The 26,518-nt window shown below is 47.4% G+C and overlaps 1 protein-coding gene across 5 annotated transcripts in view; it reads right to left on the minus strand.

Annotated features, from left to right (window-relative positions):
• Positions 1-26,518, minus strand: part of LOC135902430 (streptococcal hemagglutinin-like) — an 87,544-nt gene that overhangs the window by 13,170 nt on the left and 47,856 nt on the right. For 4 of the 5 annotated variants that reach the window (XM_065432483.2, XM_065432484.2, XM_065432482.2 and 1 more), the window contains 14 exons: positions 20,128-26,376; positions 17,077-17,118; positions 16,837-16,956; positions 15,381-15,686; positions 13,934-13,987; positions 12,656-12,703; positions 12,510-12,551; positions 12,188-12,226; positions 10,820-10,963; positions 9,717-9,938; positions 6,614-6,727; positions 3,880-3,930; positions 1,861-1,899; positions 1,728-1,772 (listed from right to left, as the gene is read on the minus strand). In XM_065432483.2, the coding sequence (XP_065288555.2) occupies positions 1,728-1,772; positions 1,861-1,899; positions 3,880-3,930; positions 6,614-6,727; positions 9,717-9,938; positions 10,820-10,963; positions 12,188-12,226; positions 12,510-12,551; positions 12,656-12,703; positions 13,934-13,987; positions 15,381-15,686; positions 16,837-16,956; positions 17,077-17,118; positions 20,128-26,376 (7,515 nt within the window). The remainder of the gene's footprint in view (positions 1-1,727; positions 1,773-1,860; positions 1,900-3,879; positions 3,931-6,613; positions 6,728-9,716; positions 9,939-10,819; positions 10,964-12,187; positions 12,227-12,509; positions 12,552-12,655; positions 12,704-13,933; positions 13,988-15,380; positions 15,687-16,836; positions 16,957-17,076; positions 17,119-20,127; positions 26,377-26,518) is intronic. The other variant, XM_070531963.1, reaches the window with a different exon arrangement.

Raw genomic sequence — 26,518 nt, forward strand, 5'->3', positions numbered from 1 at the left:
ATGATCAGTGCGGAATGAAACACATGAAACACAATAACAAGCACTGCAGCAAATGTGTCTCCGTGGGATTGGATTGGAGCCAATTTTATTTGTGCCTGCAGTTGGGACAGTGACAGCAAGCAGATATGGAGCAAGCATGAAAGAGATGTGCTACACAACTGAAAAAAAAAATGCCGTGTGGGGTCTGTCATGGTCTTAAAGAGCAGTGCCGTCCTGGTGGTCAGCGGAGAAGCGAAGTTCGCACGATACTCACTCGCCGGACCCATTCTGCCCCTATCCTTCGTGCTCGTGTTTGTTTGCACCTTTATAACCGCCGTAGAGAGTGCTTATCGCTTCCTCCCGCGCGACCTCTGCGTGGATTGCACCCTCCCCTACTCGTCGACACTCGTTCTGAGATACCTGTATGGCTACCTGAGATACCGGTATGGGACCATGGGTTATCAGTGCACAGTGTCCGCCGGTGTCTCATGAAGACGTCGCCCGAGGCACTTCCGTTTCTCAGTTGAGGCTCAGACCTCGCGGTAATTAAGCGTCGTCTCAACACAATTTCTTCGAAACGTCGTAGTTAGCCCAGATAACTGCCACTACTATTTTGCGACCTTATTGCTCCTAATTCAGGGCAGCGGTAAGTATTGCATGGCCCTGACTCAAGCGTGTGTTTTTTTCTTCTTTTTCCTAACTCGGCAAAAGCCATCGAGGTTCTCGAGCACCTGAATGCTGAGGGGGTGCGAAAGGAGCAGGAGAGGAAGACTCGTAGTCTCTACGAGATGCTTAGGACAGCAACGGATGACTGACACATTTACGAACGCCACGGTGCGCCCGCTGGCCGAGGCCGCTTGGGAAGGCCGTGGGTTCCTTAGTGCGCTTGAATGAGCTGATGAAAGCATAACTAACAACAGAAACGTTGCAACAATTTTTTTTAGTTGCTTTCGCTTTTGTCACATTTTCAAAGCTATCTATAACACGGTTTGTGAGAAGCAAGACAAACTTTGGCGCTACAGATGCCTTGATCACTGGGCGGATTAATTTTTTATTCACAGTACTTCGAGAATTTTTGGCTTTAGATAAGAACACAGGAAATCAAAAGCACGTTGCTATCAAACTTTTTCTTATTGTTATTGTTGCTGTCTTAGAATAAACGCACTGTAAGTATCCGAGAGCGCTAACGTGCCTTTGCCTACTCAAGTACTATCACTTACTCACCACTAATTGGAATGACTGACAATGCTACACGTGACGACTGTGGCCGCGAAGAGAACATCGACCACTCTTGTGCCCCTGTCCTCGATTTGATATACGAACCCAATTAATGTCCAATGCATTGCGGTGCCTTATACGATCGTCCACTGACCGTGCAGACGCTACCGAGATACCGTCCGCACCATACGAATGAAATTCAGTTGATAGTTGGAGTACGTCCTATCGTCTTTCATGTCCCTGTAAATCCAGGGCTATGACTTCAATTCATCAGTACGTACGCCCAGAAAGAAGCGAAGGCACTTTTGTGCTTGTTGAAGGCCACTGATCCTGTGCGAGCGTCTTTTACTCTATGGCGATGTCCGTGCATCATCTGTGTTTCTCGCCTTCATAGGTTATTTTTCTCTCTACCAGTGTAGGGTAGCCAAGGAGACGCGTTTCTGGTTAACCTCCCTGCATTGTCTTTTTCCTTTTGCTTCGTCTCTCTCGCTCTTGGAAAACATAGAAAGAGAAGAAGAGAGAACACTTACGTTTCACGTTCACGATAACCTGAGTGATGGATCCGAAAGAAACGGCTGTAGTAGGAAAAAAAAATAGTTTTGAGGTTATTTGTTTTTATGACACTTTTGGTGCAATGTAAGCAAAAGTTGATGCAGAACTTACTTGAAAGGCTGAGCTTGGGTGCCCACCAAGGTTGTATTGCTGTGAGTAGAAGATGTGACGTAAACAAAGCTGCTTTAGTCATAAAAGCTTTTAGATAGATTTGAAAAAAAAAAGTAATCCTCCCTGAATTATTTGCATTTCCGGGTGTTTCAGTAGCAACTTTGTAGACCCGCTTCTGATACTTTCATCAGAAATGCGTTTGATATTTCATTATCGTTCAAGTTTTTCAAGAAATCGGACTATCATGTCACTACAATTGGGTGCATAAAGGCTGAATTTATTTATTTATTTATTTATTTATTTATTTAATCATACTGCAGGCCAATTCATTGGCCCAAGCAGGAGGGGCATTGCAACAATAAGTTTGAAAAGTGAAGAGGCTATACAACAATAAGAACAAATATCTGCCTCTAATTCAACCCTAGACAAGTTAGCAAGAAAAAGGACACAGATCCAGAACACAAAAGAAAAAAAGTGCGATAGTACAAATAGGCTTACAAATAGGTAACCACACAAAAAAAAGAGGAGGGGGGGTTGAATTAAGGGATGAATGGGAAATTAAAGTTTGCATATCCTTGATACCTGGCTCGTTACAGGTTATTTGCATAAGTTGATGCGGAGATAAAACCAACATATTTAGTTGGGCGCAACATATTTTTTTAGTCAAATGCAACGTTTGCATGTCAAACTAAAGTATTGCTCGCACTCTATCCCTGGCCGTCCAAAAGTTGTAATTGTGTTTTGGTTCTGCTGTTTGGCTCACTTGTTTTTATATGGGCTGTCATCCCACAGTGATAATAAAATTAATTAATTGTATCATAAAACAGGCAGCAGACAAAAACTGCTAGCAATATAACCTCACGGACATACAGGACATTATGCACAACATCAGCGCCTTGAGCTTTATGATAATTATTAGGCCGCATGAGCTGCAGTTGTCCTGCATTCAATCCGATCCCTCAGTAGAAGGACTCTCACTGTCGCTCGCCACTATTACAACACAGCGTAACGTTTTCTGCAACTTCACTGCGGAACGGAGTAATCCGGGTGTCAATATCATAGTTCAATGAGTTACACGAAAGCAAAGAAGAAGAAACAAAACGAAGTGTTCCCACATGCGGCAAGGACCATGTAAGTAAAGTAATGCCAAGTGAGAGAATTATCGGATCATCATTTCTTAAGAATTTCTGTCATGTGACATACATGTAAAATAACGCGCTTACACTAATACCATTGCCACTTCGATTCTCCTTGATGTTTTAAGATTGCCTTCTACTTATCTCTTTCCTTCCTAGCTTGATCACCGATTTCATGTTCAGTCGAGGGAAAATAGAAACGATGGGCACAGTTCCCCTGAAAGACGGCGCTGTTTTCTTAGTTTCACATAACATGGCACAGTAGATAGTCCACTTAAGGTAAACGAGGAAAACTTGTAATGACAAAGCTTGTCGCTGCTAACAATGTAACGTTCGCAATCCAAAAGAGTGCAAAAGGCACATGCTCTTGTACGCTACCTCTATCCACGTTCCAAATAAGCGAGTGAGTATGAATTGTACCTATACATGAGCGCACACCTTTGTAACCTGTAAATTTATCCATTACTTGATTTGCCTTTATGTTCAGTAGAGGTATTTCAACATAACTCAGATTAGAAGAGCTGCCGCTACGAGCGACGTGACATTGCAATTGCTGAGCACGAGTTCGCGGGATCAAATCCCGGCCATGGCGGCCGCACTTCGATGGGGGCGAAATGCGAAAACATCCGTGTACTTAGATTTAGGTGCCCTTTAAAGAACCACAGATGGTTGAAATTTCCAGAGTGCTCCAGTACGGCGTGCCTCATAATCAGAAAGTTGTTTTGGCACGAAAAACCCCATAATTTAATTTTAATGTTTAACATTGCATTCGCCATTAAATTGTGCTCCGCCCAAGTGAGGACACCTCTTCATCATCTGTTGCGTGCTGAAGTCAGCGCACTCTTATTTGGCCCTGATCAAGCTCGGGGAAAGCCTTACTCACCAGACTGGCTGCTGGCCAAGAAGGCGTCATCCGGAATGCTCACGACGGCAGCTGTCGGAGGGAGCGGGAGACAGGATCAAGCGCGCAATTCAAAACACCTCTCGCTCGAACGTGCGTTTAACCTTTCAAAATATCTTGGCAGACTTTGTTGCCAGCATTTCCTTGCATCAATTTTTTTTTCACATTCAGCGGCACTTGGGCATCTAGAGTTACCACATTCGCAGCTTGCTTTTCATTAAAAAAATAAAATAAAAAAGTGCTTGATATATAATTTTTTATTGTGGGCACCATATAATATGAAAGCCTTTTGAAAGTAAGCTCTACAAAATTCTTTCTTTTTTCGATGGCATGCGCAATAGTGTCGCGCGGCTGTTCTGACTAAACTGATCAAAAACTTTCTCATGTAATATTGGTTCAATCGACACAAAGTGCAGAGCATATATTTTGAGAACACAACTTAAATTCCTCTATTGACGTTAACTATCCGAAGGTGAGTAAAAATAAATTATCCGCAGTCATGTTACCTAAAAAATTTCTCCGCTGCACTGTATTATCAGTGTTTTCCATACGGGCGCACTGTCTCTGCAGCTACTTCTGTTCAATCGTGGCCGTATACCCGTCGCACTGGCTCAGTGGTTATGGCATTGCGCAGCTGAGCACGAGGTCGCCGGTTCGATACCCGGCCACCACTGCCGTATTTCGATGGGGTCGATATGCAAAAAACGCTCCCGTGCTAAGGTTTAAGTGCACGATAAAGGTCCCCAGGTGGTCAAAACTAATCCGGAGCTCTCGGCGTCGCTCGTAATCCACTCTGCAGTTATGCAACGATAACATCCCTCGAAAGAAAAACAAGAGGAAAACAGTCATGGACCTGATACACTGGTTCAGTTTTTTTACTGCAATGCGCGCAACGATGGCTGCCCTATACTTGCCGCGTTCACCAAAACAGTACACGAGCCCCGATTCGTTTTTATACCCGGTAAGTGCGCTGTCACAGAGATCTTCTGTCGGCTACAGTGCGCACTTAAATGTCACGTAGGTTTATGCAGTTGCTGCGACGGAAGCCTTCGTGCCGAAGGACTAAGCGAGCACGAAGTCGGTTTGTCGTCGTCTTCTCCGAAACAGTTTTGCTGAGGTTCGTTTCTACCGGGCCAGCGCGAAAGACGAAGAAAACGTGCTGCAACCCATTACTTAACGTCGTCTTTGTGTCATAAAAAAAAAAAACTCGCCCAAATGTGCTTACCGCTCCGGGCTCCGCTTCAGGATATCGAAAAGCAAGCGCTGTGCGCTATACTTCTTTTTTGCATACTGAAGAGAAGCGGGTCACGTGACCGTCATTAAAGCTGAACCGAGGCAGCATGTCAAAACTTGCAAAGCAATGACCAGATACACAGCGATGATGATGATGATAATAATAATAATAATAATAATAATAATAATAATAATAATAATAATAATAATAATAATAATAATAATAATAATAATAATAATAATAATAATAATAATAATAATAATAATAATAATAATAATGATAATATTCGGACCTCAGTGTTGTTCCTGGGCATACGAAATAAATTATTGATTGACTGACCAATTGATTGCTTTTAAGAAGTGTGTAGACAATTCAAAGAGAGCGAAGAAAGCAATGAGCAGGCTGGCAACTTCAACCGGAAGAGTCAGAACGCCTGCCTGTTCTTCAGGAAGGAGGGCATAGAAGCACAGAAACTGAAGGTAGCAAGAAAGGGTGGAAAGATAGAACAAGGTTATAGACCAGGAATCATAAAGCAAAAGAATGACAAAATATAGAGCATGGCAGTATCACGAAGCACTGACGCAATGTCCCAGAAGCATCAATATGCACGCTGAATGACTTTAATTTCACAGTTCTCGATAAAGACGACATCTACAACGACGAGTTTGAATGTACACGTGTAACTCTAAGTCTCAGGGGTAATTACCGTGAGTGTTATTATCTAATAAGACAGTCGGCAAATTCTTTATTTTTAACGAAAGGAGTGCGGATAACTCTTGACTCATACTCTTCGTAACGTGGTGCAAAACAGCACAGGTGCAGAGTAGACGCCGCAAGAGACACCATTGCCCTACGACAGCCTTAAGGCAACCTTTCTTCCCTCAGTTGTCTCTCTCTCTCTCTCTCTCTTGAGCTGAAGGTATACTGAGAGCTGAAGTATCAATACTGAGTTTCTAACAGTCGGAGCAACAAAGGTAGGTATTCAAACGTGTTTACACATGAACAAATGATTGTCATTTTCCCCCATGCGGACAACAACAAAAATAAAAAGAATAAGTTTTGGTTTAGCGCTAAACGCGAGTGAAATGCGTTAGCATTGCGACGCACCTCCTTGAGGTCCTGGATCCATGATTTAAACCACGTTCACCACATTGCAAAGTCGTCGATATATATGTATATATATATATATATATATATATATATATATATATATATATATATATATATATATATATATATATATATATATATATATATATATATATATATATATATATATATATATATATATATATATATATATATATATATATATACACACACGCGCATGCTCTTCTAAGCTCTCCTATCCCCTCTCTACCTCTACCACGCGACAGGCTTCCCACACTTCACATACATACATCTTTTTTCCCACTTTGACACTCCTTATGCTAGCGCATTAAAAAGAATGCTGGTGACGACTGAATTCGCACTCATACTGACCATATTCTGACTTGCAGTACTGTGTAGCAGTAGTCGCCGGCTCTTCGGAGGCGTCGATGCAGACAGGACAAGTGGCCGGGGCATTCTCTGGGCATGGGCCCTCGTCTGATGTATCTGTTGTTGAAAGCATAATATGAATACCCGCTTCCACCAATTCCTTTTCTGCACTTTCTCTCTATTCTCATCAAATATTTACGGCACGGATCGGTCTTTGAACAAATGCCGCTAGTTATATGACCTTAAACGAACGTTTCCGTATAGCAGAGCACGTGTTCCCATTCGGCTATAAAGAAACTCTGCTTTGAACGAGACCGCCTCAAAGCCGGGCATTTCCTTTCTTTATCCTAAAATAAGTCAACAATGAACCTATTTACGGTTTTTGTTTTTGCTCCTGCAACGGCAACTTAGTTGCTTCACCTTTGTTAGCCTCACACTGCGGTGAAGCCACATTAGCAGGAGTAACACGACCAAAAAGAAAAACTTACGCCGGCCACCCTCCTCTTGTGTTGTTCACGTGCAAGTTATAATAGTGGCTCTATCACCCATGGTAATACTCATGTTTAAAGAGACGAGGAAAGTGTATACTAGAAATAAATGTAGATGCAATCACTCATGGTAATACTCATGTTTAAAGAGACGAGGAAAGTGTATACTAGAAATAAATGTAGATGCAATCACTCATGGTAATACTCATGTTTAAAGAGACTAGGAAAGTGTATACTAGAAATAAATGTAGATGCAAGCGTATTATTAAAATGGAATGTCATAGCAGTTGAACAATAAATGGCACCTGCAACATTGAAAATAAAAGAAAAAAATAGAAAAATAAAAAGAAGATATAAAGACGTTTTCTTTTTATCGGGAGAGTATACCAAGCTAACACCCCTTCAATGTTGGCGGAAGTTGGTTCAATGCACTTGACTGAACATGTTAGGGGTTCTTAACGCCCTTCGATATGTCCTCAGTAAAACGCCCCACGTGTTTTTTTTTTAAAGAAAAAGAATGACGCAGCGGCTTCAGCAGAAAATCACTATGCACTGCATATATGTTCGCACCGGTGTTAAGCGCGAGCGCCATCACTGGAAGCGTTAACGCTGCTGTCGTGTTTGCGTCGTAACGTTGAATCACGGGAAAGCACTTCAACTCAGTAGCACTCGCATGGCTTGAAGTAAGCCGCTTTTTCGCGCGTCTTAGGAGGCTCGTCTCAGTATTTTTGTTTTTAACTCCAGGAACGTTTACCTCTCGTCGTCGACAATCGTCGTACACCGTACTAGCAACGAAAGTGTTGCATTTGCAGCCTCGTAACGCTACATGCGGTAGCATCAAGGGGCTCATCCCGGAGCTATCCCAGCGGTTCCCAGTGTACGCTCTTGTTTTGATGGGTGTTGACGCATCTTGTTGAAAAAAGGCACTACGACCTAGTTTTTATTCACCGTCATGAACGTGTTATGTTAGCAAACCGTAGTGGCGAGTTCTCGTGTTTAGTTTTTGGGAAATATCTGCGTTGACAACGCGCAGGCTACGCATGTTCTAGATGGTGTTTGCTGCTGTGAAAAAGGAACCTTCTTTGGCGTACTTTCTTTTTTAAAATGTAAAGTCGAATAAGGAATGCTTACAATGGTGTGGAACAAACATCACATAAAGTTAGGCAGTATATCTACGGTATTATGGACGAATATGATCACTACGCGCCCCATCACAGTTTTGTCATATTCTATTTCCCTTCTTGATGTTCAATGTATCAAACGCTTAAAACTACGCTGAGTCTCGTTCTCTTGGTCACTCGGTGCTGAGAGACATCAACAATGCACGATTTTCAGCCACCGTCAGTACCCTATACGCAAGAAATGAACGAGACATTCATACAGAAGGCTAACATAATTTTTCATAACATCTAGACGTGACTAAAGTTTCTTGAAATATTTTCTGACAAATTATGTTGGGGCTTCAAATATGGAAGACGCTAAATGGTTACACCATAGAGTTACAATGCAGGTAGGAAACGTCATGTAACACTAGGCGGGCAAATACCATGATTTGAGTGAACGGCAGAGTAACACAGATTTGCTCACGTGGGCAGTGATAAACCATACCAACAAAGAGCTATTAAGCATCATTGAAAGGATTTTCTATCACGTTGAAGCCCACTAAACGCTGACAGTGCACCTGATACGTTGCAATACGACGCACTATTCTTCGTCTGACAGTTGCGTGACTGCTTTCCCGTACTCGAATGTGTCACTGTTAAGGGCCACGTTTTACCTAATTTTGAGCATTACTTTAAAAACAAACCCTCATTTTTTTAACAACTGCTGGTTCAGAAAAAAAACTAGCGCGCCCGTTTATTTCCACAGAGTGTACAGTTGCCGCACAGTTGCTATACACAGAAAAGTTTGATAAAAGGGCGCGCAAGAACGAAGAATTTTCTCAAACAGCATTACAGAATAGTCAAATTAAAACAAAGTACCTCCTCCCGTAAAAGTATTCGTTACAACCCGTCAAAATTGCGTGCCCATACGTTCGAAAACATAGTACCAGTCCCTGTTCTTGTATGTTCTTGTACAAGGAAGACGCTCCACACGTGATCCAACTTTACACGTCACTCGGGCACTGGATGTAGACGGCGCCGCAGTATGTCCTCGCTCCCACTAATGAAGTACACAATGAACAAGCCCCAATGTGACAGAGTGGTGTGCTTGTAAGTCAGCTTTCGGCCTTATTAACCTTCATTCCCACCCATACCCCGTCCCCCTTCTTACCACGCATTCTTAAGGGATGTGCGCTACACGTGTCCTTTATTTAAAGCAAATGCTTTACGACGCATGCGGTGAGAAACCGCTGAGAGGCTATGAAAGCACTGAGACTGCCTGTATAAGCTATTACACTGCGTCGTGCAACTTGCTTAATGCGCGTATTCTTGGAGGCCGCTGAGATTGCGCGCAACGCCTGCTGCATGGTTTCTGGAAAGCGCACAACGTAAGCACAGTAAAAACCCCCTCAGCTTTCGCTGTCTGTGTTTGTGAGAAACGCGCAAGCTTACTTTTATTCTTTTCTCGTTCTTTTTCCATCGAGAAAATTATTATACCATTAATGCACCGCTTACCTCCGCCGTCCTCCACGGGTATCTCGAGTTCTGGCAATGGCAGTTTGGTTTCCGGGCCAGGATCGATCCTTGAATCTTTGGTGTCACCTTCGACCGGGCACGAGGGAAGCGTGTGCATGCCGTATTCAAGCGGGTACAACTTGGCGCCCGAGCCAAGCTGTAGCACCCCGTCAGAGAGCTTCGACTGTTTGTCGACTACGAGCAGTGCGTAGCCAGGCAACTCTGCGGAGGAGCAGTTGTGAACGGTACCGCATGACACTCGAAAAAGAAAGAAGGCAAATTCTACAAAAAAGTTACACTCACAGATCACTGTACGTCACTCGCAAATGATGGTTCAACGTAAATAAAAATGGCTGATGGAGTAGAATACGGCAGAGGGATGGCTTTAAGATCAGACAGTGCTAGTTCGCAAGGGTATCGCCATTTCCTCAAAGGGGTCGTGAATCGTTGCTTTATCTTTTCCTCTTCCCCGATTTGTGCATGGGATATTTTTTCGCCGCTAACGTTGAATCGCTGACGCTGAAGCGAAACCCATCATCCTCTGTTGTCGTCATGCGCGAAGACGCAGTACATTCACGAACCCATCAGTGACAAAGAAAGCAACATGCATAGCATGATCACATCTAATAAGACGAAGGTTGCAGGCACACCGCGTAATATGTCTAGGCGTCTAGCGTGTTTCAGTGAAAAGAAAATAGGTAAATGGCTCAGAGACCAAGAAGCTACAGCTTTGGTGAAAACTTGCTTAGTGTGTAACCTCTTAACATGGCACCGGACAGAAAATAAATGGTATTTGTCTAACGTCTGCATAAAAGGTGCGTTGTTTATTTCCGTAACGTGTAGCGTAGCACATGCTATCAACACAGTGCGAAAGAACAAAGCCCAGTTTTCGTGGCAATTCATGCCACTGCGATTATACCGTGTGTCAGCTTTCTTAAGAAGACGAAAACTAGCTTACGCTTACAAGAGGCAACATTCTTGTAGCTAGCAAGGCCCCAGCAGTCACTAATTCGCCGTAATGTAGGTAGCTAAGCTAGAAAAATGTGAACTTAGTAGAAATAGCGAAAGAGCAGCAGTAAAAAGAGAGAGAGACAGAAACGCACGGCTCTTGAGTTGCTGGCAGGGGCACTGCTTGTCGAGGAAGAGCTGCAGGTCGTACGAGTCCGCCACAGGGTCCGAGCCGCGGCTCACGTTGTACAGTGCCTTGACTGTGTACGTCAGGCACGAGTCCGTTAGGCTGCCGGGCTCTGCGAATATTTCATGGACTTATGTAACACGAGTTGCATGCCCATGAGAACCATTTAGGGATTACGTAAGGTTTCATACTAGCACTTCTTAAGCTAGTTCTGGCACTATATGATGTCTGCGTCCTGTGCCAGATGGCCTCTATACAAGCATGGGAGTGAGGGGTCCAGTGCAGTGATTTGTCTAAAAGAAGTCCTTCTGACATCGAACGTCCTGATAACTTTTTACACGAATGCCCTTGAAGTTAAATTGACATCGCAAGTTCGTTCTAGGGTAATTGTTATTTAGTGCCATTTCGCCTCTAATTACAACCATTAGGAAGTGTTCCGACTTTTACGGAAATAAGAACTTTTTCGGAATATCAAAAGCAATTTGCCCATGGTGAGCGGCAGTCCAAATTCCATCTAGATTTCGCGACATGTATACGCTAAAGTGTAAGGATTTATCAATTTTGTGGAAATCGCGCTGCCAAATGAATTATCTGCGTGCATAAAACAATTCACTGTTCCAGAGAATGTTTTCCGTTCAGCAACCGACACAAATGAGCCTCAAAGAGCAGCCAAAGACGTCGAAATCTGCTTTCTTAACAAAGCTTGTCTAATTGTGGAAATATGTACGCGTCTCAATGATCGAACGATTGCAGCGCCTAAAGTTCCTCAAGCGATTTAAGTATGAAGCTCCATAGGGAAATATTCATGAAGTTACTGTTATTGTTAATGCTTATTTGATGACGTGAGGCCGATACACAATATGTGAGACTGGTGAGGAATACCTCAGGCAACGAAAAATGACCTGAAAGGCAAAGTTGAGAGATAAAAAAGCAAGAATAAGTAAAAAGGAAAAAAAACAAACAAACACTCTCGTCAATTAACAATTTACGCCTTGTCAGACGCAATAACAGAGTAAAAGGAATCGGGGAACATCAATTCATAAGCTCTGTGAATGTGAAGTGACAAGTACGACTTACGAAAATGCAAGAAACAAACGAGAATTGCACGTCACATCTTCCGCCCAGTTCTTTCTTACGTTCTGTACAGTTGTAAAGCACACGTTAAGAAAGTGAAGCTTTCTGGTGCCACCTTTCACTGGCTGTGTTATAAGACAAAGGGCACCGAATGCACTAATTCTTGTTTACCAACTAATGAAGATCTAAGTCTATCAACATTTCTGCACAGACCGAGAACGTTTAGGCAATTCACGGTACTTTCATGGGCTTGATGACTTACCTGGTTCGGCTGGCGCGGTCTCAGTCGGCGTTGCATTAACTGTTGGAAGAGACACGTGAATCAATTTGTTACACAGAGCGAATGGTTATAAATTATTAGTACGCTTCACTGTAGCGCCATCGCACCGTTTGTAGACTTGCCGCGGTGTGAGCCGCATGCTTATGTGATGCCTTAAGTACTTCCAGCAGTGCAGTACAGAGACTTCACCGGATCGGTGAACTTGCATGTTTACGCCACTCAGTTATGTTGGGCAAACTTTACTGAGCTTACCAGAAGCATTGACTAAAAACGAAGTATTAACGAACAGGAATCAGGAACGCACCTTTGATGACAACATTTAGGTTTGTGCCAAATGCAGTCTCTTCTGAAATGTAACATGAAATGCAGTTTATGCGCAATGCGTTTTCAGTGAATTATTCTTCTACTTGCCGTCATTAATGAGAGCTCGACTGAGATGAAAATGCTCACCATTAACTTGAATGTCGGGGAGATAAGCCTGCTTCCATGTGAACCGCCCTGTGGGAAAGAAACCAATTTAGAAGCGTTGTAAAACAGTAGAAGATAAAGAAAAGCGGAAGTGCTCGACTGGCGATGTAACCGTCGACTTTTGTCTAAGAATCGCTGCTGGAGTGGAAAAGCATTGCCTTCCTCTCTCTATATATTTTTATTTTCGGTACGATTAATGCCCCTTCGAACTAGCCACAGAGAGGCGGAGTCAGACACAGCATAACAGTCAGAAGGCAACTGCGGACACAAACCACGGCGCGTTTTTCCATTTGCATTAATTTACTACATGAACGGTATTAAACTCAAAAGAGTAACCAAAATTAACTGAGAGTCCCGCAGGAACACATCTCGATACCCTTAATGATGCTATTTAAAAACAATAATAGAATGACCGGGCAAGGAAACAGGAGAGGGAACAGAGGGTAACAATTAAAAAGAAAAAGAAGGGAAAAAAAATTGAAAAAGAGTGAAAATGTCAGGTTAAACGGAACAGAGAAAACAAGAGGATGAGAAAAACAAAAGTGAGGGCACTTGCGCATACGAGCACATCTGGAAGGCGTTTGAATCGTCTGCGCGGTTCCTGTTGTAGGCTATTTTTTTTTAGGCAATGGTCACATAGTGAAACGTAAAGTGCCGTTCATCCCCCGCCCCTGCTCCAACCATTCTTATGCAGTGAATGCAAAGCAAGCTCTGACGCGCTGCTCAGGCCATATAATTTTCTGACGTTGTAGGAAACTCGTGTTTCGGCAGCCTACTTTACATTAAAACAAACGTCATTTTAAAGTGTCTTAACGCTTCCGCTACGTTTGCCATAGATTCAATCGCTTCGACACTAGAATGCTTGTCATATGTTTTTTAAAGATTCTACTACTGTCTCACACATTTTTTTTCTACTCATATGACAATCAAAATATCGTTGAACAGCCAGCGCCAGAAGTGGCGCTGGCGTTTCAATTATCATCAAGTAAATAAATTACTCTCAAGTACAGAAAGTTCGAAATAGTTAGCTGGAGAATCGATAAGCTGAGTTGATTCACTGTTTCGATGTTTCAAGTTTTGTTGTTTATTCTGCAATTCTAATATGCCCTACTAGACTTCTATATCGAGCCTGAGTTTTTCACGGTGGTTCTGAAGGCAAAGGCAGCTGCACGGATGAAGTAAGCCTGTGAAGAAGAAACGTTCCTCTCTCCGCGGCCTCTCTACATTATCACGCAGGCAGATGGTGAATAGTATACGTACCGTTTTTGTATACGGCCATCTTCTGGTAGTCGAGCCCAATCGCGACGACCGAAGCTGCAAGTAGGTGAGAGACAAGCATAAAAGGTCATCTGATGATGCACTGTTACACGTAAGAAAAGTCTGTAAATATTTTGTAGCGTCATTTACTCGTTTTTATTTATTGAAGTGAGAATCAAAGGGAATTCGTATAATAAAAAAACAGACCCTCTAATTGCGACGGCTACTCGCTTTCAGATAAAAGTAATAATAATAAGAATAAATATTGCAAGAAGAAACGTCAATATGTCTTAGATATTTTGTTTTGTTAATGGGGAGTGCAGGGGCGGGTAACAATGCCAGAGGACAAACCTACCGCTAAGCGGACGAAAAGAAATGCATATAGAACCATAAACAAACAACACCAGGCCATGTCACTGTCCCTCGCCACAATTTAGGGCCCGTACTCATGGATAGGGATAGGAGATAGGGATAACTTTAATAAAGTACCGGCAAACGACAGTTTAACGCGTCGTGACGCTGGCCAAGCGTCGACCCGGGGTTATACCCTACTCTGCACTAGCACTACTCATGGATACGTTTTACGTAAAGAACTCGGCCCACCTTCACAAAGTTTTTCATTCGTAAGTGCTGCTTGCCATTCGTCGTCCAGCTTCGCTAATAATACGCCGGATATCAGGGTTGGCTTTAATTTTCTCTTACGAACAATTCTAGTGAAGACCTTTCTGTGAATCGGTCCCTGTGCGTTCTGTGGCGTCATTGTGTGTGGATTTGTATGGTTGCGACGTAGAAAGAATTGAGCCCTTCGGGTCTCCTCTTTCTTCTCGCTCGTGTTTTCTAAATGAGTTCATGTATTTCGTGCTTTTGGGGGCGTTCCCCTATCCCAAGGCCACCGTGGGCAGCCAAATTCACAAAGGTATTTATTCGTGGGAACTTTTTCTCTAATGCACGGTGGCCCTCACCAATAATAGTTAGTTAAATGTGGTTTAGTGGCGCAAAAGCGGAAGGCTATATACTACGCCAAACACGAGGCCATGAAAAAAAAAAAAACCTGTGTAAACTGTGTAAACTGGTACTGTAAGTATTTTTCTCCTTTGAATTCAATCCCTTGCATTGTATGCTTGTAGAATGTGTTTTTATGTATTTATATCATCCTTCAATGTACCTCATATGATTCAATGTATTTCATGTTTCATATGCACTTCTTTTCTTTGAGCGTATTTAATTACATTACTGTATGAACGTATTCCCTCCAGCCTGGGTCACAAGTTGGCATGCAGTATTCTGTAAATGAAAAATAGAATAAAAAAATAATAGGTTCGCTCTCACTAGTGGACGCTTTTTGTCCTTTCGAACTTCACTGAGGCGCAAGAACTCTTTGCGAATACGGGCCGCGTTCCTCGTCGTCTGCTCGCACTGTTTCGCTCTTCGCGCCCACTTCCGTTCTCACCGTATTCGGACTTGCACAGGTCCGCGGTCAGGCTCTCCGCAGCGACGTTGCTGGCGCACAGGGGACACGAGTCGTCGAAAGGGTCCGGGCAGCCGGCCGGTCCCGCGTAAGCAGCGTCCGCGTACGCCTGCCGTCCCAGATACCGGTGGCTGCGTTTGCATCCTTGCAGGGCGTCCGCGACCGCCTTCACGGTGGCTTTGCTGGAGGGCAGCAGCACGGTCTTGTCGTCCAGTGTCAACTCCCCGTAGGAGCCACCATGGGAGTTCCAGCTGTGCCGGCTGCTGAACACGATCACCTTCGTGTACTCTGGTGGGTGCCGTAAAAAGTCAGTCAAGCGCGGATTCAGCCTCTCGTTACGCGAGAAGGCAAGAAAACAAACAAGAAAGAAGAAATGCAAATATAAATGTCACGTTTTGGAATTTGCGTGAAGCGAAGCTTCAAGGAAGCGGCTAATTAAGTGATATACAACTGAATGCGATGCCTACAGTTGCCGTTATTCGCATCTTAAGCAAACAATATTTATGCTTGTTCGCTGCGCTGGTCACCACTTTAATCTCACGTTTATGGGTCGTGCACTGAACACCGTTTACATGGTCTGCTGAAACGTAAATACCAAAATCAGGTGGATGCAAAGAAAGGCCAAGAAAGCTTTGGTAAAAAAAAAAGGAAAGAAAGAAAGAAAGAAAGAAAGAAAGAAAGAAAGAAAGAAAGAAAGAAAGAAAGAAAGAAAGAATAATCAGATTGAACAAAACTATTGGAGTCTATGTGAAGTGCTTAATTAAATGCTTCGAGGCTGTTAACATTCCATACCGCGTTTTGCGGCATAGCGATTTCATGACTGCCAGGCAAGATGGCAAGGCGATGACACCCCCACAGTGCGACAGGCCCACGCGACCGCGAATTACTTTGTCTCCGGAATCGTCCCGTTTTTATTACACTGCTTTCGGGATCGGGCCCGTTCATTACTGCACAGCCTCCGGGATTGGCTCATGTTACTCGACAAGAAACCGACCGAACAGACAACCCAAAACCCGAGGCAGAAGGCGCAAGAAAAAGGCGTATGAATTTGGTCCCGCGGGCCTGTATGCACAAAACTCTCCGTTCGTAAGTGATCTTTGTAATGGCCGTTCGCGTTCGCTAATAATATGTCCGGCATCAGGATTGTCTGATATTTTCTCTTACGAACAATGCTAGTGTACGAGTTTTTTGCGAATATGAGCCCTGGTCCGGTATATAATTTACGGATTCCCTTTCCTTGATTCTGTTTCTTTCTTACACGGTTCATGACTGGCCGATCCCGGTGACTATGTAAGTGGATGGACGCGCGGACACCCTGCCGGTGCGCGAAAAATAAGATAAATTGGAATATAACCGTTACGTCTTTCTGAACCTGCTAACCCAACCTAAGAAGAAGCCAGTTTACGAAATTAATTTGATTTGCGTGCGCAAAACTCACCTTTATACGCGGTATTGCAGGAGCAGTACTTGTTGATGGAGAAGCGAATCTTGTCCATGACGGAGGCTGTTCCGTGCAGTGTTTCACCGACGCACATCTCAGAACAAAGGCCTCCGTACGCTGCGCCGACAAAAAGTGTAATAATGCTTACTAACGGTACATTTAAGCGGCGCTTACGCTCAAACGGTTAACCATAGCGAGCTACTATAACTTGACGTAAGCGACGAATATCGTACTTACGTGTCCCAGCCTGGGGTGGATAGCTCACTTCGGCTTCAGCAACTAAAGAAAAAAGAAAGGAAATATCATTAATAAGTAGTTGCCTCCAGGAAAACTCTAAGCCCACTCTTGCACACAGCGCAAAACAGGCGTTTGCCACTCAAGGGCCGAATTCGCCAGGCTTTTCGTTCGTATCAGTGCTATTTGCCACTGGCCGAGGCCCTTCGCTAATTATATGTTTAGCCTCACAGTTGGCTGGAACATGCTATAAAGAACAATTCTCACGTAATAATGCTTTTGCGAACACTTGCCCTGGATAGCGAAGGTGACCGACCAATGGCACACAGTTCGCATGAGAAAAAGAAAGAAAGAAGCTCGGAAACAAAAAGTGTTTGTAAGAGTCGTTTGTCGCCAAGGTTACCGAACTAAATATTTTCGATCGTAAGAACTTCCGGAACACGTCGAAGCGTGTCGCATTCGGTAATAATACATTTTCTAACCCGGCTGGCTGGATCATGTTCGTACGCATTATTCTGGCTTTACAACTTTGTGAATGCAAGACCTCGATCTATGTTGTAGAAAAGCAGGTCGCTCTCACTAGAGTGGTTCGTAAGAAGAGCAGAAGATCCCGTCACAGATGTTACGAACAAAAAGAGCTCTGTGATTTCATCCCCAGGATTTTGAAACTGGAGAAGAGAAATATAGTCATAAGGAAAAAAAATTGTAATGTTTTGAGGGTCAGTTCACGAAGCTTTTCCACTTGCTTGCCATTGGCCGGCCACCTTCGCTGTACAGGGTGTACCACGTAACTTGAGCCAAGGTGTTAAAAATGAAAGGCGCGTCGGATGCGAATTGACCCAAACGCATACTATTCGCAATAGCCTATGGTAATTAAGAACATTTTTGTTTTCCCCATAACTCACTAACTAAGGTTAATTACCCTACTCTTTAATTATTGGCTGAGGACCCCAAGTATGACCGGCAGACTTGTAGAGAACCTTCAGAAACTACCGATCTAGTTGTTTCCTGTACGGTACGTCTCACGTAGTCCTTTTTCTCCAGGTTGCAAACAAACAAACAAAAAACCTGCGAACGATGAAAAAAGCCATGCGACGCAGCGCTTGCGCAGTGGTATTGTACTCCTTTTCAAGCGTGCGTTCGGTGAACAAGGTCGACTGCATCGTGACCAGCGTGATCGTGACAAACGACGGGGAAGCGGCAGGGCGTTACGATGGTTGTTGGCAGCCGGCTCCCGTCGGATGACGGCGCAAATGCATGCTGCTGGCAGAGCACTGCCGGGGAGATAAAGAACGTCCTGCCGCTTCCTCGTCGCCAGTCCCGATGCAGCCGATACCACTGCCCAAGGGATACAACTGCGAAAGCGCTCCGTAAGTGGCCTTTTTTTTCCACATTTCGCGGGCTTTCCTTGCAAACCGAAAAAAAAAGGACGACGTGAGACGCATCGTACATTAAGCAACCCGATCGGTGGTTCCTGAAGGTGCTCTGCAAATCTGCCTATCATACTTGAGGCCCTTAGCCAATAATTGAGATGTTAGCTAATTGAACCTAATTGATGAGTGAGTTATGGTAAAAACAAAAAGCGAATAATATCCGTTCGCTTCAATTCGCGTCCGACATGCCTTTCATTTTTAAAATCGTGGCTCAAGTTACGTAAGACCCCCTGTATAGCCAGCCCTCTATGACCAGCATTACGAACACTCTGATATGGATCGCTGGCATGATCCGTATAAGAGGTCTGAACTGCTCCAGCGTCCGTTCCAGTACGCTCCAGTGGTCCACCGGCTCGCAGTATTCTGTAAGTTCTGCATTAGAAGCCCATTAAGATGTGTTTTTTTCTTTCGTTCTTTTTGTTGTTGTTGAGGAAGCATAATTTTGCGCATTGAGACACGTCGTATAGGAAAGCGCCGCAATTGGTTCACAATTAAGTGTTAGCCAGCATGAATTGGTGGGGCTCTAAAAGGGTAGCATGACTAATATTCAGTGTACCGATACGTATGGACTTACGCGCACTAAGATAAGAACAGATTGATGTCTCTTAAAGGATGGCGTACAAGCTGCGTGCACTAGTCCAAACGCTGGCACTCGCGTGCATGCATGCATGAATTATGTGACATATATGGAAATGAAAGAAAACGGATGTAGCTGCCCGCAGAAGCTTATATTTAATAAATTTCTGGCAAATATACTTTACAAGATCCGACGCATCTGAAATGGTCAGGGCATACGCCCACGTAGGAAGGAATCGCCTGTGGAGTTTGTTGCTTAATCAACCTCACTTGCTTCACCTAATCGACCCTATCTTAAAATAAAGACCTCCACGTCCGCTTTTCCGTCACCATGAGACAATGTACCATCGGATCCATCAGGCATTCACCGACCTGTGCTATTTTAGACTGACCACCAACCCTTACTGCGACAGGTGTGGTGCCCGTTAGAAGCCATGGAACATAGTTAGTTGATATGCCTAGGGTATACAGAGACGAGAGGGCATGGTATTTTAGCAGGACGCTGTCTGCTTTCCAAGAATGCCGAAGGAAGCATACTACTTTCGGCGACTGTCCTGTGTGCATTCTTTCCGTGTCCTGTCCTCAAAACGCGCGCGGTTATGACTATGTTCCATCAAGAAGCATACTAGGTACTACGACTTCTTCAAAGCGACATCAAGCTTAAGATTATTTTCTTCACAGCTTCATGACTTTAGCTTAACTGACCTATTTGCTTAATTCAGCTCATTTATGGCAATACCTTTGTCTTACCTGCGGTACCATGATAACTCATTTAGGACCCTTTTTTTTGCTTTTCCCTCTCTTCCTCTCCTTCTAGGGTATTTCTCTCCCCGATCCCCTGCCATATGCAGGGTAGCGTGTAGGCGCTTGAATATACACCGATAGAATTGCTTGGATCTTATTAAAGAAGCTTTCTCTCTCTCTGTCGCCGTCAATGTTGTCGATCCCTTGGCCTTAATGGCCACCGGCCGTAGTATCGGCGACAAAAGCTTGCGGTCAAAAGAAGCAGATAAGGATGTTACAATAAGAAAGCGGCGACACTCACCAAAATCATAGTTGCAGATGTTCTTAAGCAGCTCCTTGTCCAAAACTGACGGGCATACGGGACAAGTGTGCGCGGCCTGAGGACATTTAGGCTTGTACGGTGGCAGTTCTGGCGGCACTTCCGGCGGCGCTTCTGGCGGCGCTTGTGGCGGCGCTTGTGGCGGAACTTTTAGCGGGCCCATTGAGTAAGCTTCTCTGTAAGATGACTGAAGTGTCTTCGCAGGGGCGTAGCGTATCATGGTTTCAGGATGGACTGACCTGCCGTAGGAAGGTTGCACCAGAGCCGTAGGTGGGTAGTCGGTAGCGGGAGATCGGTAGTCCGACATCGTTGGCGAGAAGGCAGGTGCTGACTGAGCTGCTGGCGCATAAGTGGCTTCCCCGTAGCCATGAGCCGAGTGGGGTGGAGGCATGTGAGGAGCTGCTGAGTAGCCAGCAGGTACGTCGGTGACAGCCGTGTAGGTAGGCGGATGGTAACCGGGCTCGGCGTGCAGAGGCGCTGAGTATGGTGGTGGAGAGTGGCTAGGTGCAGAGTAGCCGTGTGGTGCATGGGTGACCGCCGGGTACCCAGCAGTAGGGACGGAGTAGCCCGCAGGAGCGTGGCTGGCCTCACTGTAGGAAGGAGCCGAGTACGTGGGTCGCGAATAGCTCGGAGAGTTGTAGCCCTGTGATGCGTGGGTAACCGCTGAGTAGCTCACTGTAGTGTAACCGACTGGAGCGGTATAGCCGGCAGGCATGTAACCTGGCTCTCCATAGCCTGGCGAATAGGTAGCAGGCGGATGGTAGTTGGGGGGAGAGAAGCTGGGAGCCGGGGAACTTGCGGGTGCATAGGTTTCACTGTACGAGGCGGGCCCGCTGTTGCCAGAAGACCCGTAGTCAGGCTCCGAGTGGCCGGGGTAGGCCAGTGAATGTGTAGTTTCCGACGCCGGTGAATATGCCGTTGGTGTCGCGTAAGTCGTGTACGACGGCTGAGAGTAGCTCGGAGCGCGCGTAGTGTAAGTAGGCGGCGAGTAACTGTAAGTAGTGTAACCCGGCTGGCTCGATGGCGCGGCGTAGGTGGTGTACGAAGCTGAGTAGCTGCTCGGTGTAGCGTACGTTGTGTATTGCGACTGACCAGAGGGAGAGTACGTGGTGTACGCGGATTCATAGCTTGGCGCGGGGGCAGTGTACGACATTGTAGTGTACGCTCCACTTTGTGGTGGCCCTTGCCCGTATGAGACGTCGCTTCCACTGCCGCTGCCGTACGGGGCGCCGGCGGCGGCCCCGTAAGCGCCATTAGCACCACCTGCTCCTACTGCAGTTGCAGGGACGTAAGACGGAGGGGCGGAATAAGAAGGTGGAGCTGACGTCGCGTGCGACTTCATCTCCGAACCGTACGCAGAAGCTTGTCCATAAGAACCAGCTCCCTGCGAACCAGCTGGTGCGTATGTAGCGCCTTGGGCAGGTCTTTGCTGAGGCGCGGGACCATAGTTTGGGTTTGCAGGCCGGTAAGTATTTGCCGAAGCACTTACTGGGGCACCGTAAGCATGATTGCCGTATGATGGAGAAAAGTAAGACGGAAGTGGCTGTGCCGGCAAAGTGTAAGACATCGTCACAGCATGTTGTGGGTAGCGCTGATACGAGGGCTGACCGTACGCGGCATTTTGGCCAGCGTTATCGCCGTAGGACGGCGCTGCATGATGTCCCACAGGATATTTGACGGAACCAGCTGCTACACTTGTGTAGCCGCCGTACGCAGGAGCGTGCTGTGCGGCGACCATGTGTGCTGCCGTGTTCTGGTGCGCGGGCTGGCCGTACGTGGGTCCAGCGGAAGCCGGTGCCTTGTAAATCATCGGTGCGATGGCGGCGCCGTACGATGGCTGCGTATGCGATGGTTTAGAGTAGGACGGGGCTGCATACGCCGGAGGTGCGTAAGACGCACTGTAAACCTCCTTGCTATAAGCTGGCTGCGGGTACTGGGGGGCAGAATACGTTGGTGGCGCATAGGAAACTAAATTGGCGGGCACGTTGTAGGAAGGATGAGCGTACGAAGGTGCCGAGTAAGCTGGTGGCGCGTAGGAAGCACCATAAGAAGGTGCCGAGTACGCTGGTGGAGCGTAGGTGGCGCCGCCGTAATGCTGCGGGTTCTGTGAAGGATGGGTATATTGTGGGCCGTGATGGGGCGGATACGGCTGGCCTGCGTAAGAAGGAAATGGATACGCTGCAGCTGCATATGTAGGCTGGACGTGGGGAGGGTAGAGAGGAGCAGAGTAGCCAGGGGGAGTGTAGGAAGGCTGACCGTATGGACCAGGGACGTATGCCGCCGGAGCATAAGTAACAGTTAAGTACGCTGGGGCAGGGTACAGCGGTTTGTGCGGGACGTGACCATAGGAAGCCATAGGCGCATAGACTGGAGCAGAGTGAGCGGGAGGAGCGTAAGACGGGGCGTAAGATGGATGGCTGTAAGTAGGTGGGGCTGCCGCGGCGGCAAAGTTGTCGGGCTGGGCGTAAGCGGGTGGAGCATAAGTAACAGCATACGATGGTTGGACGTAGTTGGGGGAAACGTAGGCAGATGGCGCGTATGAAGCTACAGGATACACCGGTGGTGGCATGGTGGCGGTGGCGACGCTGTAGGGCTTTCCAGCACTGGAAGTCGCCGATGGTGCCTTGGGCAACCCGGCATAAGACGGCATCATTGCCCCAACTGAACCATACGCAGGATTGTACGTTTGGCTCGCGGACGAAGGCGCGACGTTGGAAGCTCCGTACGATGGCGCTGAATAAGACGGTGGCGCGCTCGAAGCACTGTAGCTCGGTGCGTTGTAAGGCGGTGGGGCGTAAGTCGCTCCCGAATATTCCGCAGGTCCTGAAGCAGCCGCCGCTTCAGCTCTTGTCGGCGCGTTACTCGAAGGCAGAGAATAATCTGGCGCGTTGTGCACTGCGGGAGCGTAAGTTGCGCTGTAGGACGCAGGACTTGATCCCTGCGTTGTGTAAGAAACAGAGCCGTAAGAAGACGTCGTATAAGCCTGCGACGGGGAAGAACCATCATATGAGGACTGCTGCTTGTCATCTGTGCCATAGGCTGGAGCGGCATAAGACGCGGATGGCTGACCGTCGTTAGAAGGGTTGCGACCTTGAGTCGGTTCGTAAGCTTTAGCCGGCGACCGGTAGGATGGAGCCATGCCATATGACGCATCGTGTCCGTCAGCTCCTGAATACCCAGCCGTTGTGACATACGAAGCTGGATTATACGAGCTGCCGCTACTAGCAGGTGGCGCGGTACCATACTGCGATTGAGAAGCGTATGGCTTCGGGGCGGCGTATGCGGGCGCAGACACGGTCGCTGTGTGACTGCTGCTACCATGGGGTGCCTGGTCATAACCTGCGGTGACGTAGGCCGTGCCCTGTCCTGCTGCGACCGGGCCGTACGATGGGACAGAATAAGGTGGGGGACCATGCATAGTTGCAGGCGCTGGAGCGTTGATGTAGCTTTGCTGCCCAGCAGTGGGAGGCTTATGCGCTATCTTGTCGTATGACTGCTGCTTCGCATAGGCGGGTGCAGCCGGCGCGGTTGTGTAATATGCAGCCGACGAAGCAGGCGCGTTGTAAGCTGGAGCGGGATTTTGTCCGTAGGAAGTTGCACTTGGCATAGGGGACGGGTACTTTGGACCTGGAGAAGCAGCCGGCGCGTATGATGCTTGCGGATACTTAGGTGAGAAATAAGGCGAGGAGTCAGAACTGGCAGAGTTGTAGGAGGCCCCAGAAGAGCCCGCGCTTTTGGTGTTGGCAAGGTAGCTTCCGCCGGCGGTACCATGCGAAACCGGCGCGTGATATGGGGCTGCGACACGGCTGCCATAAGACGGCTGGGTGTAGGCTGGTGCAGCGTACGAGGGTGGAGAGTAGGATACAGCCGATGCCGCGTGCGATGCGGAACTGTATGATTGGCTAGGAGCTGCGCCACCGTAGGAAGGAATTTTGTCACCGGTGGCAGGATAGCTTGGCGCAGCGTAGACGGGGGCTGCCGGAGGTGGGCTGTGCGCCGACGGTCCAGCGGCACCGTACGACACTGAAGAATAAACCGGACTGGAATGCGCCCCCTTCGATGCCTGTCCGCTGTGCCCAGAAGATGGGGGTGCGTGAGTACCGTACGGCGAGTCGTATCCAATATTGCCTCCATAAGACGAAGGAGCAACTGTGTAGGCTGAAGGAGCTGGAGGAGAGTAGGTTGGCTGTCTGTAAGCAGGAGCAGCGTACGGCGGGGGAGAGTAGGTCACGCCGTTCGAACCATATCCCGTATTATCGTGCGAATCCTGAGGGCCAGCAGAGTATTCGGCCTCAGAAGCGTCTGTCGGAACGTAAGAGATCACTGTGGCATAGTCTTCTTGATTAGGGTACAGTGGCTCGTAGGCAGCCGGCGGGGCCATTCCGTATGGAGGCACATAAGTCACATCTTGGTAACCGTTATACGCGCTGCCTCGGTAGGCTGCGTCGGTCCCACCACTGTACGTAGGTGGTCCGTAGGTTGGTGAGGAAGCTTGACCGTTCGCTGCGGCAGCAGGGCTGTACCCTGATCTATATGCTCCAGATGAAGGCAATGCTCCGTTACTGTAGGCAGCAGCAGGTGAACCGTAACTGGGATTAGCAGCTGGAGCATAAGCAGGAGGACTTTTGTAGCCAGGACGAGGCGCGGGGCCATAACTGGCAGCCATACCAGAGCCATAGTTTCCAGACGACGAAGACCCGTATCCTGGAGCAGGATTGCTGTAAGCCGGAGCCTTTTGCTGAGCAGCGTTGTAGTTTGATGGTCCGTAATTGGATGCATCAGGGGGGCGTGCGCCATAATTTGCTGACGGTGCTAAGGCGTAGCTTGAGGAACTCGGAGTGCCCGAGCTGTGACTAGACGCGCCAGCACCGTAACCCGCACCTGCATGGTTGTTGCTGCCTTGGTTGTACACAGAGGCCGAAGCGCCTCCGTGTCCCGTCATACCGTAGCTTGCACTTGGAGCGGGTGCCGCGTAGCTAGGAGCTTGCGTTGCACCCACAGGGGCGTAGTTTGTCGCGCTCGCAGAATCATAACTACCCGCCGATGTCGCGCCATAAGAAGGTGCAGGAGCAGAGTTGTAGCTCGGCCCGTGTACGGCCTCCTCTTTAGCAGCATTGTACGAGTGTCCCGGAGAGTAAGAATTCGAAGAACCGTAAGCCGGAGCCGAACCACTGTTGTACGCTGGCTGTGGGGCAGAACCGTAGTTGGAAGGCTGAGCTTGCACGCCGTATCCAGAGGCAGAAGCGCTATTGTAAGCAGGAGCAGGAGGAGGAGGAGGATGTCCATAGCTTGGCGCTGTGGGTATGTAAGCTGCGGGCGCAGTCCCGGCGTAGCTTGGGGCTGCAGTCGCTGCTCCGCTGTACGAGGTAGCGTCGTAGCTTGACCCGTGACCAGAGCCTCCGCCGTAGGTAGGGACAGTTGTTGCGGAATTGTATCCAGGGGCAGCAGTTGCGGAACCGTAGCCCGATCCATAGGTGGAACCTTTAGGTGCCCCGTAACCGGAAGCTGCAACATGCGCTGAGCCGCTGTAACTAGAAGCGGGGGCGCCGTTGTACCTTGGCGGGGACATGGCTAAGTTGTAGCTCTGGCTTGGAGTACTACCGTCGTAGCTCGGAGATGGAGCGGCGTAGCGAGCCGTCACTGTCGAATCGCCATAACTCGCAGTAGCAGCATTGTAATTGGGAGGTGATTGCGCGTAGCCATAACTTGGCGGAGAGGTTACACCATAAGCAGGATGCGGTGGCGGCTGAGCCCCGTAACCGACGGTCGCTGTCGGAACGGCGTAGCCGGCTGCAGGTGCTGGGCTATACGCGGACCCGGCTGTGTGGGCAGTCCAGTCATAACTCGGCGAAGCTGGCGCTGCTCCGTAGCTCGGGGCTCCGTAAGCAGCTGACGCAGATCTTCCCTCTTTGTACGTGCCGTATCCGCCGGAGACTTTCGGTTCGGCGCGCTGAGTGTCACCGGAGGCTGAACCATAGAGAGGACCAGAGGCGCCTCCGTAGCTGCCGAAGTACTCAGCCTGGTCAGCCGCTGCGTCGGCGTCCATTCGCTTCTGCATCGTGGGAAGCGACGCACTCGCGAAACTTGGACATGCGGACAGAGCGTCATGCAGGAGTCGGGCATTCCTGTAGCTGTAGGCCAGGATGCGCATCTGGTTTGTGAATGGCACGTGTGTCGGTCTCTCACCGGCAGTGGCGATGTGGCCCGTGAAGACGAAATATTGCCGGGACGCTGTAAGAGAGCCATTGACACTAAGGTAAGGGAAACACCCCCGTACGTTGAGCATACATGATGCGATGCAAAAATAAAGAATAATAAGAAAAAAGAAAAAAAAACAGATGCGGGGTTGGCAACAAACGGAACTCGGTTATAT

The sequence above is a fragment of the Dermacentor albipictus genome, chromosome 1, assembly GCF_038994185.2.
Source record: "Dermacentor albipictus isolate Rhodes 1998 colony chromosome 1, USDA_Dalb.pri_finalv2, whole genome shotgun sequence".
Classification (NCBI taxonomy): Eukaryota; Metazoa; Arthropoda; class Arachnida; order Ixodida; family Ixodidae; genus Dermacentor; species Dermacentor albipictus.